This window comes from Trichechus manatus, unplaced genomic scaffold, assembly GCF_000243295.1.
Source record: "Trichechus manatus latirostris isolate Lorelei unplaced genomic scaffold, TriManLat1.0 scaffold00136, whole genome shotgun sequence".
NCBI lineage: Eukaryota > Metazoa > Chordata > Mammalia > Sirenia > Trichechidae > Trichechus > Trichechus manatus.
Window position 1 is genome coordinate 4,040,982 of NW_004444072.1, and position 20,454 is coordinate 4,061,435.

General features: G+C 40.7%; 1 protein-coding gene across 5 annotated transcripts in view; it reads right to left on the reverse strand.

Annotated features, from left to right (window-relative positions):
- Positions 1–20,454, reverse strand: part of SATB1 (SATB homeobox 1) — a 104,932-nt gene that overhangs the window by 72,048 nt on the left and 12,430 nt on the right. For 2 of the 5 annotated variants that reach the window (XM_023739557.1, XM_004385285.2), the window contains exons 2-5: positions 7,598–7,832; positions 3,748–3,924; positions 2,854–2,980; positions 1,978–2,101 (exon numbers count right to left, since the gene is read on the reverse strand). In XM_023739557.1, the coding sequence (XP_023595325.1) occupies positions 1,978–2,101; positions 2,854–2,980; positions 3,748–3,924; positions 7,598–7,808 (639 nt within the window). In that variant the 5' untranslated portion in view covers positions 7,809–7,832. The other 3 variants (XM_004385284.2, XM_023739556.1, XM_023739558.1) reach the window with 3 other exon arrangements.

Consider the following 20,454-nt stretch of genomic DNA (forward strand, 5'->3'; position numbering starts at 1 on the left):
GGAGGACTCCAAAATCAAGTCTCCAATTTTTTTTTTTTGCCATTCTGTTTAATGTTACTAATTGTCTGCATTCAATTCATTTCCCATGATAACAATAAGTTAAATTCACAATTATATTTATAAGCTACAGTGAGGTGGAGTTTATTGGCTGAATGTTGATGTCATTTAACAATTAGTTCTCACTGCCTATATCAATAAATATTTGTACTAAGGGCCTTTTCTCCATCTTAGAGGAAATGCCTTAAGTCTTTGCTTAAATTTATTTTCTAAATTAATGGGATATTTAGTAACATGGATTTATTGGATTCCTATGTAGGGTATTTATATATGTTTCAACTCTGAGTCAAAAAAAAAAAAAAGCTTATTTCTAAGACATTCCAAAATTTCAAATGTCAGGTAACTAAATAACATGCTAACTGCAGTTATGTGAAAAACCCAAAGTCCCAGATACAAGAGCCACCCCTGCTTCATTATATCATGCTATTGACTTAACTGTACTTAATTAATTTAAATCACTTTTATTCAATGGTTATAAATTCACACCCTCTCTACTCCCAGGGCAAGAGAGGGAGTATAGAAGGAGATTAGCTGAAGGTGTAACTGAAATGTCAAAAATATTTTGCTCTGAATTTCAAGAAATGGACACTTAACAATACAGAGACTATTTTACCTGTGACTACAGCTTACTTTAGGGGAATACAGAAAGTCATTGTTAATTCTAAACTTAATTCATTGGCTTCATTTTAAAATTGTTAACAAATATCAAAGTAAAGCTGTTGGACTACAATGTTAACAAACTTTAAGATGCATGGAGTTTCCCTAAAACAGGAGCAGAAAAGCCCACAAACTTCCTTTCGTAGATACCCAGTATCTTCATGAGCATCACATTCAGAAATACATTTTGAGACTAGGGCCTTATCTGAATTGCAGAAATGTTTACAGCAGAGTCACACAGTTCAAGGTCAAATGACTGACAGACTAATATTCAGAATTACATTTTAAACTCTAATTAAACTAAGAACTCAAAAATTCAGTAAAAGTCTAGCTAGACTAGCGCTCTACTGCATCATGGAATGCTCCCAAAAGGGTCTTGGGCACTGAGGGAAGGCATTATAACACACTTACGTGGTGACCACACAAGCAGCCCATTAAAAACAGGTTCACAGCACTCTTTTTCTTTTTTATTTGCAATTAGCTGAGTATTATCAAAACGATGTTTGGCTTTAAATTTTGAAACAGCAGCAGTCTCTACCTAGAGTTTTGGATGCCCTCCACCAAAATTCACTCTACAAAATCAAGTACAACAGTAAATCTAAGTCTCATTTCAAAAATATCTGCTGGTATGATATGCATCTCAAAAAACATTTAAGATTTCACACACACAAAAGTAAAACAATGCCACATAACTGGTTTCAAAATCCTGAACAAATAGTAACTACTCAACCTTTCGTCACAGGTAACAGATTTCTATTCTTGTTTTTATAACTATTTTTACTAAATGCTCTCTTTTCAGTTTTTGTAATAAACACGGTATCCTAGAATGGTACTCTTATTTAATTCAGATGGCATCGCCAAGTTTGATACTGTGACACTTATGCTGTCATTCCCACTCACCGAAGCTTCGTGGAGGCTGTACCACACCTTTACTGCTTCTTAAATAAAGGTGCTCAGGAGAAGGTAGCTACCACGCTCAGGGCACTCGGAAGAGGAATTTAAAAACTAGCTAGAGTGGTCTTCTGCTGAACAGTTTTTCCTGTAAATAGTCCTTCGTTCTTTTCCCCAAGGGAGAAAAAGCGTAAAGGCACTGTTCAGAATGAATTGAGCATATTTTAAAAGGTCACTAGTGGTCAAGTTACTTTACATTTCTGGCAGATTCTTGCTTCAGATACCAGTTGCTTTAGACCGTGGAGCCCCATCAAACCTCCAATCGGGGCTGCCCATGATGTTTTATTATTTATTACGTGCTATGCTAAATACCTGTGAAAGGGGGCACTCCTTGGCCAACGAACTCTGATTCATATCTTTCAGTAAGTCCTTCAGAGCATTCCTTACTGTGGTGTGCGACCATTGTTCTGGAGGCAAGTCTTCCAGTTTGGGACAACTATTTGAGACATAGATTAGAAAGGGGATTATTACAAGATTGCATCCCGTTGCAGAACATTCCTTTAAGACAGACAGATTTCATTTTGCGCATCAAACAGATGCATCTGGAGATTGCTCTCGGTCTCCTGATTGTTCCGATTAGTTAATTACTTTATACAACACATCTGCTGTATCGATGCATGAATTATACATCAGCTGCCTGTGGTGGCTATTTTTTCATGTTACTTCTACCTTCCTGCTCTGATGCGCTTGGAAAGACAATTTAAGGTGTACTGCTTTCTCACGATCCACCGTGAAAAGCATTAACGGATTTTCTTTCGCTACTCTGTTCAGACGAATCAAAAGGTTACAAATATATATATATAAATAAAAAAGATCGCGGCGATAGTGAAGAAGGCATTCTTTCACAAAATGTACACAGATGGCACTGTTCATGATATGCAAAAATATTTTTCTCTTAAGTAAACTTTATGTAAAATGCCTTCTTGTAATGCATCATTTAATTGACTAAATGTAGAAAGTGTTGTCTTGTGATAGTCTTCATGAACCTACAAATTTTGGGGGGGGGGCTGCTTTTCAATTATACACTGAAGTTAGGGGAAAAATAGCAGGAGTGAGGTAACAAAATCAATCTGGACGAACTGTTCTGAGTCACAGGGTGAATAACAGTTTAAGGTTGGCCAGAGATGCTTTATTTCAGAAGACCAGGTAAGTAGATCTTTTCACCCTGGAATTGCTGTCTTGACTCACCTGTGTAACTGAATTTTCAATGTGACCACATGATACACGTCTTGAAGCATATCTGCTACTGTAGCATCAGGGGCATCTGTCACATAAGACAGTGGAACTGGATTCCACTTTCCAACCTGGATTAGCCCTATTCCAGATAAAGAGAATATGTTACTAAATATTTTACCCTGCAGATAACAACCTAGTAAAAAGTTTTTTTTTTTTTTTATGGCCCCCACTGCAAGCCACATTGTTATTTCTGTTTGAATGATTCCCTTCCCTCTAAAAGGCAGGTCAATGAAAATTTTCACAGTTTAGCTTTCCAAATTGTGAAATTATGTAAATGACAGTAGGGTTGTTTATTATTTTGGAAATAAAGCCCCATCAATAAAACCTATGCATAAGGCTACATTTTCCTAACTTACAGGAAGTTCTAATAAGACATAGCTGAACCAGTTCTAAATGGCTTTACAATTTAGATAAGATTCTCTATTGCAGTGGGAATCAGCATTGAAAAATACTTTACAGCCCATAAAACCATCAGAAACAGAATAAAAGAAACAGAACTAGATATTCAGTCATAAATGCAAATTGACTCTCAACAGTCCATCTGCTCAAATACGCTCCTCACTTCCTTGTGGGTCCTCAGTGGAGGAGATTATTAAGGTCAATAAGCATACTAATGATTCAGCTGAAGTAATTTAAAAAAAAAATCTACCTCGACATTCCACATGAGCAAAATGTGTGTTAACTAAACCAAACTGAATTAAGCCAATTTTTTAAAGCCACAGTCTATAAGGAACTAAGATAAAACACGGGCTACACAGTGCTTGGAATGAAAATATTCAGTGCCTTCTCTGCAAGGTAAACAAAGGATGGCAAGCCATTTTTCCAACTCGGCATGTCATTACTCACCTTTGGCCTGGGCAGCAGAGCTATGCGAGTAACCCAAAGACAGCAGTGCCATTTCTATCAGCTGGTTGAAAAGCATATCCTTTCTCACCAACACGAATTCTGCATGCTCCTCCTTACAATCATATTCGATGGCGTTTTCATAATGTTCCACTACGCAGAAAACCGGTAACATAGTTCCTATCAAAAAAACGGGGGGAAAAAAAAGAGATACAAACCAACAGTATTCAGAAATACAGTCTGCGGTGGTGGTGGGGCGGGGGCTAAGCCATGAAAATAAATCTTCACAACAGTGAGAGAAAGGGAGACTCTGCTTCCAAGGCAGAGAGGGCAGAGAAATAGAGGCATAAGCACACAAAGAGAATATATACATCCTCTCTCTCCTCTTTTTTTTTAAAGTTGTAAGAGAATTATTTAAATAGAAGGTGAACTTGGTCCTAAGATACCTTGAATACTGCTCTAACTTTAATGGTGCATTTTCCAAAATCCATGACTGCAGGACTACCCTTCTGATCAAATAATAATGCTGATGAGAGAGAAGTGTGTTGTGTCTGATCTGCTGTGAGTGATATACAAACGTAATCCACTCCAGTTTACTTTCAGAGGAAGCCACCTTCACGCTTCCTACACCATTTTGTTAATATTAAACTTTTCCTGTTTGTATCCAATTCTCAAATTACCTTTGACTAGAAAATTATTAGCATTCTCTTCCTCTTTCAGCTATTTACTCTCACTGGTTCCAGAAGAGAAATGCAAAACTTAACCAAACTGATACTAAGAATAGATTATCTCAACATGTGCATAAAGCAGATAAATATGATTCATTTTTATGGCTACTCATTTAATCTACCTGACTAAAAAGATATTACAGTAACCATATGTCTTTAAAATCAACAATCTTTGTTATAGTAAATGGGATAAAAATGAGCGAGAGAAAAGGAAACTGGCCTCATCAGGACATATTAGGATAAAGGATTCTGCATAGATTTGATGTGTTCTCTCTTTATTTACTTTAATCCAATGTAGTAACTCAGTAGCCAGATGATTAATAAGCACAGGCCACCCCACTGTCAGAAAAGAGGCTTCTTCTAGAAACTGAAATCACGGAATGCCGTGGTGCTCAAGGTGTTTACGCAGCGCACTGTCAGACTTTCAGTGATAAACGGAAAAGGGTTAAAAGCAGATGCATCTGAGCTGTACTGTGGCGAACTGCCAGGAGGGTATCATCTTTAGCATAAATGATGACAAGGGTTACTTTAACAGGGCACCCAGGATCCCCAATTAGTCCTACAACATGAATGCCTCTATAAGCTCTGCCCTCTGGTCTCACAAAATCCTACCAACTTCCAAAGACATCTAGTGCAGACCAACCATAGCCAAAACCAAAATCTCCTACTGACATCAGAGATGCCCTTTCAAAATTCTCTATTTGCTTGTTTCTGCTGAACAAAAGCCGGCAATAAAACAGCTACATTTTTCTACCCGTGCATCTTCACTAAAGCTTTAGTGAGCTGTTCACAAGAGATTCTAGCTCTGACAAATAAACCCCTTTAGGTTTCCTTAGGAAAGCTCACAAACTCATTCGGAGGTGCCCAACAGGCTAGGCATGAAAAACAAGCCGCAGAGCTTGCCAATATTCCTGCCATTCATTCAACTGTTTTATACAAGAGAGAGAACCCGTCAGGGATCAGAAGACCTGGGGAGACCACAGCAAAAACTGCCACATGCAAACCGGTGATTTCTTCCTTGGCTTAAAGGTACGTTGGCAAAATCTCCTACACAAATAAACAAAAACACTTGACCCCCTTGTCTTAGAAGGTCTTTCTCTTCTCAGTCCCAATTTTTATCTAGCACCTTTCACACAGAAGCCATGCATGTGAAAAATATGACAGGGGGCGGGGGGACACCAGAAGGCATTTAGTAGCTGTGCTGTTTGGAGTAAGCAGAGAGAACTTTCAACAATTAAACGACATTTTTAAAATAAGTCGCTATGAATGCAAGACTTAAAAAAAAGCATCTGAGCAGGAAGTGAAATTACTGTACTGAACTCTGGTTTCTCCTCCCTGTCCTGATGTCTTCAAAGAGTTGGGTGAGTACAACAAAAACATGCGCATTGATTTTTCCTCTCATGAGGATGAACAGGCGTGTGTACTACATGCAGCTCCTTAAAGACCTTTGCAATAATTGTAGGCTTTCTGAGCTCATGAAATATATTGGATTTATTTTGGATTTTATTGATCAAGCTTAGAGGTACCCTGTAGATACTAGAGGTGTCTATTGACAAAGTGACAATGGTATCATTTAATTACAAACCTAGCTGTTACATTACTAGCAAACTGTCACGGTTGCCCTCCTGTTACTGGGAGTAACGCTGAACAGGAGCCTTCTCTGAACCGTCTGATTATTCATGCTAGTATTTGGCGAGACTTCCAACTACAGCAACTTCATAACCTTCCAGCATTAAAAGGGGAGTGCACTGGTCACCGCTGAATGCTAAAAATACCCCATGATTTAAACCTGAAGGCAGTCTTAGAAGCTTTTGCTGAAGGTTTATGAGCCTGTGTAAACAGCATGTCTGCCATAAGGAGCAGTGAAGTCTGTAGAATCCTTGTCTAAAACTGTCCTGGCATTAAAGTTTGCTGTGCAAATATCACATAATACCAGAGACAGCTGAAATCTCCTATTTAGGAATTTATGGAACTTATATGTTTGCAGGCGTCAGAAAGTCTTTTTTATAGAGCCCCAGTGCTTCACAGTACAATATTAATGCAGTCTGTTTGAAAAGCCATAATAAATTATATTTTTAATGCTCTTACTCTGGCTTTCTTAAGATGCATACATTCTTGGCAACCAATCAATAAATAGGGTAATCATGAGTAGAGGCCAAAGAATTTGCTGAAGTGCTGTTTTTCCATTTTTAATAGATAAAGATCTAACAATACGGACTGCTGTGTCTGTTCATTTCAGGATCAATATATTCTTTGTTTTCGCCAAACCAAGGAAAAAATAAATGATTGTATGATAAATGTTATGCATCAAACACAATGAAATTCCTCTGCCTTCTAACTTTATCTACTTAATATTCTTGGTTGCTAAAAGATCGCATTTTTATCCTTGCTTAGCAAATGTAAAGAAAATCTGAATCATATACATGTTATTCAGAGACAAAATAATCATTATGAGGCACACACGTTACAGCCAATATAGACACTAATTTACACTAACAATGTACAACCAAGTTGCTAAACTTCATCAATTTAATATAAAATACATCCTCCCCTTATAAGCTTGCCTAAATTTGCCTTTCCTTTATCAAAAATACCCAATTATAGCAAAAATCAAAAAAACAGAATCATCAGGCTTTTTGCTGCTATAAATGAATTTTCTCTTATGAGTATAAACCACAAAAACGGACATCACAAAACTCTTACATCATATCATATAAGATCTCCATTATCTCTGAAACTGCCTGACAACTAGTAATCTTCTGAAAAAGCTATGGCGGTATTCAAACAACCTTAATCAGGGTTAGTTTAAGCAACAGCCACCCATCTAGCCTCTACTACAATAATACCGTATCAATGGAAGCCAGGTCTAAGACCATTAAATTTAATTCAATCTTTATCATCCAAAATGTCCAATGATTCCAGTCTACAGTAGAGCAAATGCTCCACCCAAGCACGGAGTCTACACTTTCAAAATGTGATTGACAGTCCAGCCAAGAATGTAACTAATTTCAGATCAGAAAGAGAATCAAAGAAAAGAATATACAAAGACATATTCAACCTCTCCACTCCCACACCAAGTGGCTTTGGGTAGACATGAGGGCTTGCAGCTTTCCACAATTATTTACCTTTCCTAAGGTTGGTTTTCATCAGATGGCCCGAGTGTTTTAAAGGCACTCCCTGCATTTTTGCACCTGTACTCCCAAGCCTTCCTCTTCCTAGTGGGCTCCCGTTCTGTTCCAGGCGGGCAATCTTGGCTGGTGGACCCTTCGGATCGCTCACATTGTTAGACATTTCTGAATGTTCTTTCCCCTGAGTTGCCTCGTTCAAATGATCCATACTCAGTTACCCTCTAAAGATCACCTGCCAGGATTTAAAAAGAAGACATATTTTAATTGGATGCGTGTGTGTGTATATATATATATATATATCCCACATAAATGTTTTACCCCCAGTGATCTCTCTCCACAAACATAACGCATTTGTAAAATTGCTTACCTAGAAATAATACAATGCAGATGTTACCATATTTCTAGACGGCAGCATTACATTTTCATTCAAATTAACAGAATAATTCGTGGAAACTGTACCAACACATGTGAGTAAAAAAGTAATTTGTCACCTAAAACAAAACTAAGTGGGGGGTGGGGAGAATGGGCTTACTTAAACAAAAAAAAATTACCACAAAGATAGCTAGAAAAAAAAACAACAAACTGTATTTATGTAATCTCAATTTTAAAAAATTAAAACTCATTACAGAATAAAATAGCAGCATTTTAATCAAGGATGGGAAGATTATCAGTCTAAAATATTAATTAAATCTAATGTATGTGTTTACATTTTTATATCTTTTAATTTGCATGAGAAAAAAATATATATATACACCATCTCTCAAGAAGACAGCAAACATGTAAATGCTTTTTAATCTCCCCACGTTACAGGTTAATTCACAGAAAAAGTTTCCTACTATCAAAGTTTCAAGAGTTACGTGACCAGTTAAAGATCTTGTCAAGTCTTGGGTCAAACATGTGATTGGATCACTTCACCCCTAAGCAAACAGGAAGAAGTAGAGAGCTTCTTCAAACATCTCAGGCACTGAAGCATTACAATTCATATGTTTTATAGTTAAAATTTAGGTGTCCATTAGTAATATGAGGCTGCTGCCAATATAAACTGCAAAACTCCTTAAAATACTTGTGCTATATACATTAGGCTGAAGTGCTAAGCTCACTTTTTTTTTTTAAATCTTGATGATACTGGTAAGACACAATCTCCAGTTTTGAAAAATAATCTCAGTATGTAATAAAGTCAACATCTTTATCAACTTCAGAAAAAAATTAACAGATAATTATTTTCAGTTATATATTAGACATAAATTTTCATACTGCTCATAATGCTAAACTCACTTCCAAAATGCAGTTTTAACTAGAGTTGATAGGACAGGTGAGCAGAATTATTTTATGAACCCTTGTGGTACCTGAAGTATCGAGTTTACCAATACTAAGGGGATCCCATTTAGGTAAACCAGAAAGAACATAACTGGCTACTTTCCTCTAGCTGTCTAGTAATTCGACATATCTTGTGCTTTTAAAAAAATTATTACACCGAAGCTATTTAGTTCTGGATTTGTTGAAAGACAGCTTGCATTACAATGGCCCATCTGTAAACATTTTCCCCTGTTTAACTGTGGAAGACTTTGTCCCATACAGCCAAGAAACAGGGGTGAATGGGGGGACATTGCTAATCTGGAGGTTTAAAAGTAGCTTTAAGAACTCCGGTTGAAGGACTATGAAGTTTGGAAATAATGGCAATTTGTCCCTGTGCCCTAGGGTGGCACGCTAAGAACTAAAGGTTTACCGTTGATCGAGGTCCCATCTGTTTTTGGTTATGAGGTTCATTAACAATAAATGTGCCTATTTTAACCACTTTTTATCAAGATTATTCTTTTCCATTATATTAAACTGCAGTCTACAGCCAAAATTAGAGAGTGATGATTATTAACTTATTCAAAACACTCTTTATAATGTTTCCTGTGGATTATAATACAGAGCTGCTTTTTCTGAAATTGACTGCCTTACCCTAGAGCAGAAGATAAATTTTAAAACATACGATTTGAAAAGAAAATCCTTAACCCTTGGGGCAATTTAAGAGGGGGGAAAAAAAGTAGACCACAGCATCAAAGTTAATACTACAAAACATATTAAGTAGTCACGAGGCTTAACAGTCCTACAAGCTGTACAGCAAATGAAGTCATAGATTATAATTTAGTTAATGTATTGACAATCAAAACATCATATAGGTCACGCAAAATTGTTCTTTGAATACCCACCTATAAGCATCTATTAAACACTCGGTCATCTTGTAAAAAGCTTTACATTACAAGGCAAAATTACATGCACGTAAAACACCTAATTTACTCATTTAAACTCTATGCCCAAGGCTACAGTTCACCAAACCTCAATTTGGAATTGCAAAGAGCAACCTCCACAGACCTGCCTGTTCTAATGGCAGGGGAAGTAACTATGGTCTCAACAGATACCAGGCTGTAAGAGTTTGAGTTATACATTTTAAAACGCATTTTAGTGTAACCTCTGGCTGGCACGCAGAAAGCGGGCCACCTTCTCAAAATTCCATTTCCCTGCCCATGAACTAAGTCCACTTATGAAAATTACTGAATAAAACAGCGAACTCTGTCACAGCGATTATTTCCTTTAAAAAAAAAAAAAAAAGAAAGAAAAGCACGGAATTCCGGTTTTGAGAACCTATTTTTTGCAATGCAGGATCCTTTTCAATGAGTTCCTTGCTGGATCACCTTCCTCGCCCCCACAGAACCCCACGATCACATTTAGGAGAGATTGTGCCCTTATCCATTCCATATGGCCGGTGCGATCCAGGCCAAGCTTTCACGGTGACCTTTTAAAGAGACAAAGAAGCAAAGTACTATCTAGAAACAGAAACACTGCAGTTTTTCGGAGTGAAATTAGCAAAACCGACCTGAAACTCACCACTTCAAAACTTGACAGCATATAAATAACAAAAACAAAGGAGATTTCCTTTGCAGCCCGGGTTCTTGAAGAGGAGTTCAAGACTGATGTTTTCTATGTCTTTTTTTTTTTTAATTAAAAAAAAAAAAAAAAAAAGCAGCAGACCTGAAGGCGACTTCCCCTGAAATTGTATTATTTTCTCTCCCCTTACCCCCGCCCCCTAAGCGGGGGAAGGGCAGAAATAAATGTCTAGAAGAGTAGCCATGGGAGAGGGGGCTAAAAAAAAAAAAAAAAAAATCACAATTCGGAAAACAACATATAAGGTTTGTAAAATGCCTAACCTCAGAGAACGGGGTTTCCGATGGGGGAGGAGGGGAGAAGGGGAAGTAGGGAGGAGGGTGAAGATAAAATTGATCTGACAAGTGATTCGTTGGGGGGAAAATCATAAAAACAAAGCAAAACCGATTATGAGCTATACACTGTGGTGGTGCGGGGAAACCGAGGTGGTGACTGAGGATTCTCTTTAAAAGAAAAAAGAAAAAAAAAAAAAAATCACTGCGGACAAGGTCTTCAGAAAGGAAAAAGGAGCCTCTCGGTCCCTCCCTCCCTCCTGCTCGCGCAGGTTCTCCGGTGTGAGGACAGAAAGTCTACTTCTGGCTGTCACATGCAGTATTATTCTCCAATACCCCGGGAGAACGCGGAGAGGGAAAGGCCCCCTCGACCTCCCCCCCTCCGAACGCCCCCACCGCCTCCCCAACAATTGCGACTGATAATAACAAATGTTAAACTTTCTTCCCACAGCCTCGCACCCCCAACGAGGGCATCTACCGGGGGACAGCGTGGGTGGGGGGCAGAGGGCCGCGAAAAAAATCCCGGAAAGGCACTAAAATGCCACTTTTGATTCCGCCCTTGCTGAAAACAGCCGCGAGGACCCTCTCCCTGCCCATTGACGCGGGGCTATCGTGCGTTTGGGGAGCCGAGTGAGTGAGGGAGAGAGAAAGAAGGTTCGGGGGTGGGGGGAGGAGGAAGAGAACCAGAAGGCACCCCCAGCCACCTCCACCGCCTCAGCAGCAACAAACTCCCCGCTCCCCTCCCCCCCAAAAAGTCGCCAAGCTCTCACTTAGCCAGAGTCCGCGGTAAACAACGAGCACCACAATGGCACTAGGACTTGTGAAAAAAGAAACCCAGAAACCCCAACAAAACTGATCAGGAGTTTCCTGAAATGAAAGAGGGTGGGTGGGAAGCGTCCTCTGGAGTCGCTCTGGCTTTATGCTCGGTCCCCGGGCAGGCTAAAAGGCGGCTGTTGCTGTTGTTGTTGTGAGGAGGCCGGTTGTTGCTGGGTGGCACAGGGAGAGGTGTGTGTGTGTTTGTGTGTGTGTGCGTGCGTGTGAGCGCGAGTCCCCGGACGGGGCTGTTTCTCTCGCTCGCTCACTCTCCCCCTCGCTGCCGTCTCTGCTCCCATTAAATCATTAGTTGACTCATCCCGGCCGCTGTCGCCACCACCGCCGTGCCCAGCTCGGCTCCGCGCGTCCGCCCGGGCTGCAGCCCTCTACGCCGCCGCTGCTGCTGCTCCTGCTGCCGCCGCCGCCGCCGCTGTGGCTGCCTCTTCTTCCTCCTCCTCATTTTAATACAAAATCACCCCGCTCGCAGCCCCAGCCTCGAGCACGCAGCCTCCTCCCGGCCGCCCGCCGCCGCCCCGAGCCCTTCCCCAGCGGGGCCGGCTCATCCGCCGCGTCCGGGGAGCGGGAGCGAGCGAGAAAGTGGCGGCGGCGGCGGAGGAGGAGGGGGAGGGAGATGAGGAGGAAGGGGGTGAGGAGCGGAGGAGGAAGGCGCGGGGCGGGTGGGGGGAGCAGGGTGCAAGGAGAAGGCGGAAAAGGGATGGGGATTAAAACCCGGGCTGGAGGGCCGGGATTGGGGGAGGGGGCGGGGGCGGCGAGTTAAAAAGCAGCAAGACAAGTAACTAGTGAATGAGTGAGGGAAGGGGGGGAGCGCACGATTTCCGGCCCCGGGCGCGCAAGAATTTGTAATGAGCTTGATTAGAGTGAGGCGGCCCGACGTTTATTACACACAATACCCAGAATAACAGGGCGCTGCGCGAGGGCTAGCGCCGGTCGCCGCCCGGCGCGCCGGGGAGGGCGCGCGAGGGAGGAGGGGAGGGGGCTCCCCAGGCTGAGTCCTCCCCAGAGGGGCGGGGAGCGCGCGGCGCGCTGGCGGCTGGGGCAGGTGTGCGAGTGGGGGCGGGAGAGAGCAGGGGCCCGACCGGCGGGGTGCTGAAAGTGATGGGGAGGAGGGGGCGAGGTCCAGGGTGAAAAAACTAACCAACCACCCACAGGCCACAAAAGCCACAAATACGCCCGGGAGCGCTGCAGGAGGGCAAGCGAGGGACCCGCGAAGCAGGGAGGGCGCACCGGCCCTGCGGGTGAGGGACAGCGGCTTTACAAGTGACAGGCGCTGAGGACTGGGGTAGGGGACACGAGGAAGTGGACAGTCGGGAGGTAGATACTCTGTAGAAGCGCGGAGGGTGCAGAAACGCTTCCAGAGGGGTAGAGGCCAGGAGCTCTCCAGAATATTTATCCAGAAAGGAGAGTGGTCCCCAAACTTAAGAGCCAAAATTAAAGAGAACTAAGAGCTTTCTGTGCTAGTTAGAGGTCGGTTCAAAACTCCCTCACTTCTAAGCCACAGAAAACGTTGGAGGAAGAAGGTATGTGGCCCACAATGGCCGAGTTACACTAAATTTGGGTCACTTGAGAGAGACCAGACTTGTTATTACAAAGGAAAAGATGCCACCATTATTAAAATAATTTACACTGGGTAAAGGACAAAGTTGAGGTTGGTAAATGCAGCTGTTGCAGCAATAAATACTTCTGCTGTAAACTAGGGTAAGTTACCCAGTTAGATAAATGGTCATTCCACAGAAGTATGATCCTCTTCTTTAGATACTTTATTAAATACAGTTCATATAAAAATGAAGAACACTACAATCTCACTCAAAATAGATGCAGCATTTTTTCATTAGGTTTTAGTACTGCCATCTTAGCTCCTTGAAGGCAGTTAATCATTAAGCAAGAACAAAAATGTTGTATGAATTATTTTCCAGAATTCACTAGTAGGGAAGAGAGAAAACCAGTAAGAAAAATACTTTGTTACAGATAAGAAAGCAACAAGTTAGCACAAGTACTGAGATAAGGAGGAAATATGCAGATTAAGCTCTTTAAAGCTACCAATACACTCTTAGGCACCTTGTTTACATTAGAAAGATCTAAGAAAAGCAGAAGGTAAAGCATTAGGTAAAGCATAGCAAATGATGGCTTCCTGGGGAGGACAAGTTTAGGAGAAACATAATGAAAATATATCATTCTAAAGGCACCCAAGTTTCACCCACAAACTGGAAAGGTTAGTCAAAATCAAGGAAGGCAACAGTGAATCTTGGCACACATGAACCCAAGAATTGAGCGGAAAAAAAAAACATATAACAAAACGCAAAAACAAGAAAGTGAATATAAGGCAATCTTTATTAAAAAGCCCAAATGATACTACATTTTTAAAAGCTGAAATATGTGGAAATATGGAGGAGGATATCAAAGTAGAAGAATATAATCAATAAGGAAATATACAGATACAGCAAAATGTAGCATTGGTGTCTGAGTTGGTATTGTGGATGGGGGCACTTAAACTTATTAAAAAAAGATATTTAAAAGGAAAAACATAGGTAACAATGATCTCTATAATGACAGAGTTTTGCAATATGATAGTTCAATTTGGAATTTCCAAATGGGTATTTTAATAGTTGTTTCAAATTGGTAATGCCTAATGTGTTATCCTGAAACTCACCTTGTTTTCAGTAGGGACAGTGCATTCTAGTATCAGGCTGTATAAATTTACAAACAATGGCAAAAAGAAAAAAACTTAAAAAATTATATGGACTAAAAAAAATGATTTGCCCAGGCAACATCACCTCAATTTGAATAGTAAGGAAGGAACAAAGGGAGGGAGGGGGGAAGGAAGGAAGAAGGAAGGTAGGTAGGTGTTGAGCAAAACAAAATTTGAGCAAAGAGAAAAGAACACTAAAAAAACAAAGTTTCAGAAAGTATCACTATCAAGACACACTGGAATACAATATCGTAAATATGTTTATCCCATCACACAAATAAGACTAAGAGCCCCTGATTGCCTTAGCCTCCTAATTGCCTGGTCAATGCAAATATAACATGGGAATTAAAATCTTTAAATCTGAATAACACCTTTTTCCACGAATCAAAAGCTAATTCATCAACACAAAACATACATGTAATAAATATGGGCATGGCCTTGGAAAATGATAAAATAAATGAGGCTAAAGGCATCTTATAATGACTTTATTATGAGGAATAACCAATATAGTACCATCATGAATCTATTAATTACATATACTTAACTAATTTTCCCTCAAGCACATTCTTTATTCCTGAAGTATATGATTAGAAGAAATGACATGGTAAAATGGCACGCAGAGGTTGATGTCATCCAAGTGGTATAACTATATGGATGAACTTAATAACTATATATTATCTACTCCTTTAGAATATTTGTTATAGCCACTGAGCAGGGATCAGTATAAACTCAGAATAAAATAAAGAAGAAAAAAAGATAATTAAGGAAATACAGTACCACCTTCCTAGTGACCGTAAACTATCATGGTGGGGGAAAAACACAAAGTTAATTCTTCACAGGCATCTTTATATTTAACTATAAAGATGCAAGCAAATATGAAAAGTGAAATCTTATAAATCTTGCCATCAAAATAGAAAACCTCAGCAATATGAAATATTGCAGCTTAAATACGTGAACTATTTAATATGTGGACATGCAGTTAAAACAGGAAATGTATCAATTTTTTATAACATGAGAAGGCATTCATACTAGCTACATAAAGGTAAAGGAGCCAAAGGGGAAATATTGTAACAGATACACAAATTTTTTTTAACTTAATAATGAAAGGACTAATGCACATTTCAGATGACAACGTACTAAGATAAATATTCAGGCAGATATCCGAAGCATTAAAACACATTCAGAGTTCTCAATAGCACATACATTTGTAATAAACAGAGAAAGCATTTAGAATTCGAACCCTTTTAAATATGGCAACTCCGCCCGTTACTGTGTGAGCAAAGCAACGCTTACCACCATAACACTTTCTAAGGACGTGTCCCCCCCAACCCCCCCTTTTTTTTTCATTCAAATCCCGTTGGCTATCTCTCTGTGCTCTTAAAGCAGCACAATTTAAATAGCATGTTGCTTGCTCTTTTTGTCGCGTCGACTCTGTTTTTTGGCTTTAGCTGCAGGTGGTGTTTTCCACATATGAATTTCTGGGAATATGGTCTGTGTTGGCCATATAAGGACTTTTATTCAGGCCATATGTTTTGCTGTCATGTGTCCCATTTTGTCTGTCTGGGATGTCAGGACTGATGTCCACATCCTTTCCTGAATGGACCAAACACCAATTTGTAAGAAAAGGGAGAAAAAGGTTGGGGCTGGAGCCCAAACAAGTAGGTCAAAACATATGTTGGAGAGGAAATGCAATATCCTGTAAACACTGGTACCCTTCTTCTCACATCTTATCTGTGACCGACATCATTACAACTGCATAGTTTAGGAGAGAATCTACTTGATCAAATTCAGAAGTTTGCAGTATGTGTGTGAATGCACTTCATCAGGCACACACTATGGCTGTGGAGGTCAGCACACTGCACATTCTAGCTGTCTGTGGCGTTGTGTTTAAGAACACAGGCTGTTAACCAAAAGGTCGGCAGTTTGAATCCACCAGGTGCTCCTTGGAAACCCTATGGGGCAGTTCTACTCTGTCCTGTAGGGCTGCGGTGAGTTGGAATTGACTCAATGGCAATGGGTTTGGTTGGAGTTTTTTGGGTGAGAGTATATAAGGGGGACATACCTTCTTGTAGGATTAGTCAGAGAGTTTAATCAGAGTTCTAAGTATTCACTAAACAAGAAAAGCATGAGGCAGCTTCCATACCCCAAGTTCGAGGCTGCAGCAGGTTGGCTGCAGGAGCCAGGGCTCTTAAGAATATGGCAAAACCAAAAAAAAAAAAAAAAAAAAAAAAAAAAACCCATTGCTGTTGAGTCAATTCTGACTCATAGCAACCCTACAGGACAGAATAGAACTGCCCCATAGGGTTTCTGAGGAGCAGCTGGTAGATTCAAACTGCCAACCTTTTGGTTAGCAGCCGTAACTCTTAACCGTTGCGCTACCAGGGATCCCTATACTCTCACAGCCTCTTGTATTTCTTCTCCTTTACAGCTTAACTCACCACAGTCTTAATTAACAATTTGGGTAATTATTGGTTTAATAAATGTCTCCCATTCTAGACTGGAAGTCCCATGAGAGCTGGGACTGTGTCTGTCTTATTCATGGCCATATCAAACATTGTCCTGGCAATACTTATATTAAGAATAAATAGGAGCAAAAAGTTCAGTGTCACTTGCAGCCAACTTCCACTCTGTATTAAAATGTCAGTTCCTTTTAGAGATTGCAGAAGAGAGGAGGAGAGAACAGTGGTGAAGATGGCTATACGGTTTAAATTAAAATTGAGTAAAATTAGAAATTTAGTTCTTCAGCCACATTTCAAGCGCTCAATAGCCCCAGATGGCTAGTGGCTGCCACATTGGGATGTGCAGATTATAGAACAAACACATCCACACTGCAGAAAGTTCTATTGGACAATGCTGATCTAGAGAACTGTCAAAGACAACTAAGTGAATCCAGGACCTGGCCAGGAGGAGACAGAGAGATGCTGAATAGCTCTCAGACATTCTAATGATGTCCAAATCGAAACCATTTTCCATTTTAGAATTAGTCCATGGATCTGTAAAGTTTCATGGAATGAGGCTTATGTGCTACTGAACACAAATTTAAGACAACTTCCGAGACATGTCTGTATTTGAAAGGGTTCTATAATACATTTGGAATAATAGCGTTTACCCCAAATGTTGCTAGCCTTCAGCATTTAAATAGCTCACAGATGAAGTAAAAAGCACATCTGCCCTTAGGAATGACTCTTTCGGAGGCTTTAATGTCAATACCTACTCAAACTGGGAGGGCATCCAGATACCAAACAATGGCATGCTGCAGAAAATAATGAAAAAAGGCTTGAAATTTTGCAGGGGAGATAAAGGAATAATGACAATGAACTCTAAATATAGATAGGCTATAACATTTTTTGTCTTGTTGTTTTCCTATAGTGGGGTTTCAGTTATAGCCAGACTGATAGTGATCAAAGTTATCTCCTAATTACTTTGGGGTGGATGCAAATACCCACTGGTAATTTGTGATATGGTTTTAATATACAAAGGTCATTATTAAAATTCAGCAAGAAAAAGCCAATGTTTAAGCTAGCTCTGGGAAGCAGGACAGGGAGATGTGCAGACACTGAACACTGGCTTCTAGAATCCGATGATAGGGTGTCTGGGCCTTTTACCCCGAAATATTACTTTTTATTAGCAACAATTTATTGGACAACATTTGTAAAAAGCTAGGTTTCCTTCATAGATGTCACTATGGATCATTACCTTGATAAGGTACAATGGTAATATTCTATCAAAATTGATATCTTTATGTAGATCTAGAGCCCTGGAGGTGCAGTGGTTACTAGCTACGGCTGCTAGCCAAAAGGTCGACAGTTCAAATCCACCAGCTGCTCCCTGGAAACCCTACGGGGCAGTTCTACTCTGTCCTATACGGTCACTATGAGTCAGAATCGACTCGACAGCAGTGGGTTTGGATTTTTTTTTTTTTTGGATCTAGATCTAGATCCAAAATTGAGTAGGGAGAGGGAAGGACTCCTGCAATTGCTACACTGCAGTTCTCTAGTGTAGATGGTGCCACCAAAGTACTTACAGTTTCCAGATGTCCCACTTTTTTCCCATGGGTCCTTGCTACCTTGAGTGCCCTTCCTGCCCCTTCTCTCCTGGGGACCTCCCTTTTGCCATCTCCTTTAATATTCAGCTCAGTTTCGCCTCCTCTGCCCAAAGACTTCTCCAGCTGTTAGTTACTTCCTCCTTGATGCTCCACTGCACTCCCTGCCCGGCTGTGTGGCATTCCATACTTCACGGCTGCCCCTCCAAACTGCGAGACTGCCAGTATCTTAAGGGCTTACTTATGTCTGTATACCTGGGGCTCTCTCACAGGGAAGAATTCAAGAATTGTTTTTAGAGTGACTGCTCTTAAGAATAAGGAGCCCTGGTAGCACAGTGGTTAAAGCGATCAACTGCTAACTGAAAGGCTGGCAGTTCGAAACCACCAGCCACTCCGTGGGAGGACGATGGGTGCTTCCATAGAGTTTACAGGCTTGGAAACCCTATGGGGTTGCTATGAGTTGAAATCGACTCGACGGCAGTGGGTTTTGGTTTTGGCTACTAAGAATGCTGCTTGACCATCTTAGGAAGGACCAGGTGGCAGGATCAGAAGTTTGCTCAATGGCTTCCAAAATACACTGCACATTAGAATCTCCTGGAGAGCTTCCTAAAATCCTGATACCCAGGCTGCACCTCTCAGCGATTAAATCAGAAGGGTAGAAGGTGGGAGCCAGGCATTATTGATTTATTTATATTTTCTTAAGATCCCACGGTGATTCCGATGTTTGGCATCCACTGGGTTGAATACTGTTTATGAGATAGGGAATTAAAATGCTTGCTAGGGTACCCCTGAAGTGAACTTTTTAACCCAATTCTGGGTTCACCTGGAAAAATTCAGGCCTTTCTAGGAAGCAACAGTGGGCCAAAATTTAAGGCATGTACGCACAAGCAAACTACTTATTTCAAATTAAGTAAAGGTAAAAAAGGGGTGGGGCAAGTGATTAGATCATTGATTTATGCTGTTTGAAGCACCATGTTAAAAGAGCATTTGGGCACTTGCTTGAGATTTACTGGGGTGCCAGAAATCCTGTGCAGGTATATGATTTATCATCACAAACATAAGCTACTAACCACAAAATTATACATGAAAGTACAGTTCTAAAACCAGTCTATTATTTACTGGAGCCAGAACCATCCCAGTTTCCTCTAATGTTTTTCAACATAGTTGAGTGTGACTTTTCTCCCAGAAAACTGTTCAACCTCAAGTGGACTTCTCCCTGAAAACTGCTCAACTTATTTCCCAACTATGTCACTGCACTTGAGCCAAACCAAAGTATTCACACTGCCCAAGCCAACGAGCCGACTGCAGGGCATCCCAGCTCTCATGGCTGCTATGCTTTTAATACTCCCGGGAAGGTTAAAAAAAAAGAAAGAAAGAAAGAAAAGAAAAAGAAACAGTTGCCATGGAGTTAATTCTGACTTGTGGCAACCTCATGTATTACAGAGTAGAGCTGCACTCCATAGGATTTTCATGGCTGTGAACTTTCAGAAGCAGGTCGCCAGGCCTTTCTTCCCAGGCACCTCTGGGTGGGTTAGAACTGCCAACCTTTATGGTTAGTAGCTCAGCTCTTAGCTGTTGGTGAAACCCAGGGACTCCCTCAGGAAAGTCTGAGGTTTTTAAGTCCAATGAAGTCAAACAGCAACTGTTCCCGGTCAACCTTCAGCCATGACCTATCAATCAAATTTCTTAGTGATGTTAATGTTATTGCTAATCTTTCATGGTTTAATTAGAGGAAGAGGGAAAACAGTTTCAGGTTACAATGGGCCTAAATCCTAGTCCAGGTCATTTTGGGGGGCGCACCTGCAAAAGGCAGTATTTGAAATTGTACTGTCAGGCCCATTGCCACAAGGCACTGGAACAAGGGTTTTCCAGAGAGAAGGAAAGCCACCACCAGAGACAAATGCATGGTACCTGGACAATGGTTAAAAACCACTATAATCCTTGAAGTATGTGGAAGCAAATGTGAAGTTTAATTCAAAGCTAAAGCACAAGTATCTTCCATCTGTTAAGACTGGCAGATATATATTATCATGACAATGTCATGCAAGCTTCAGAGAAACAATGAGCTACAATACATTGAACAACCACC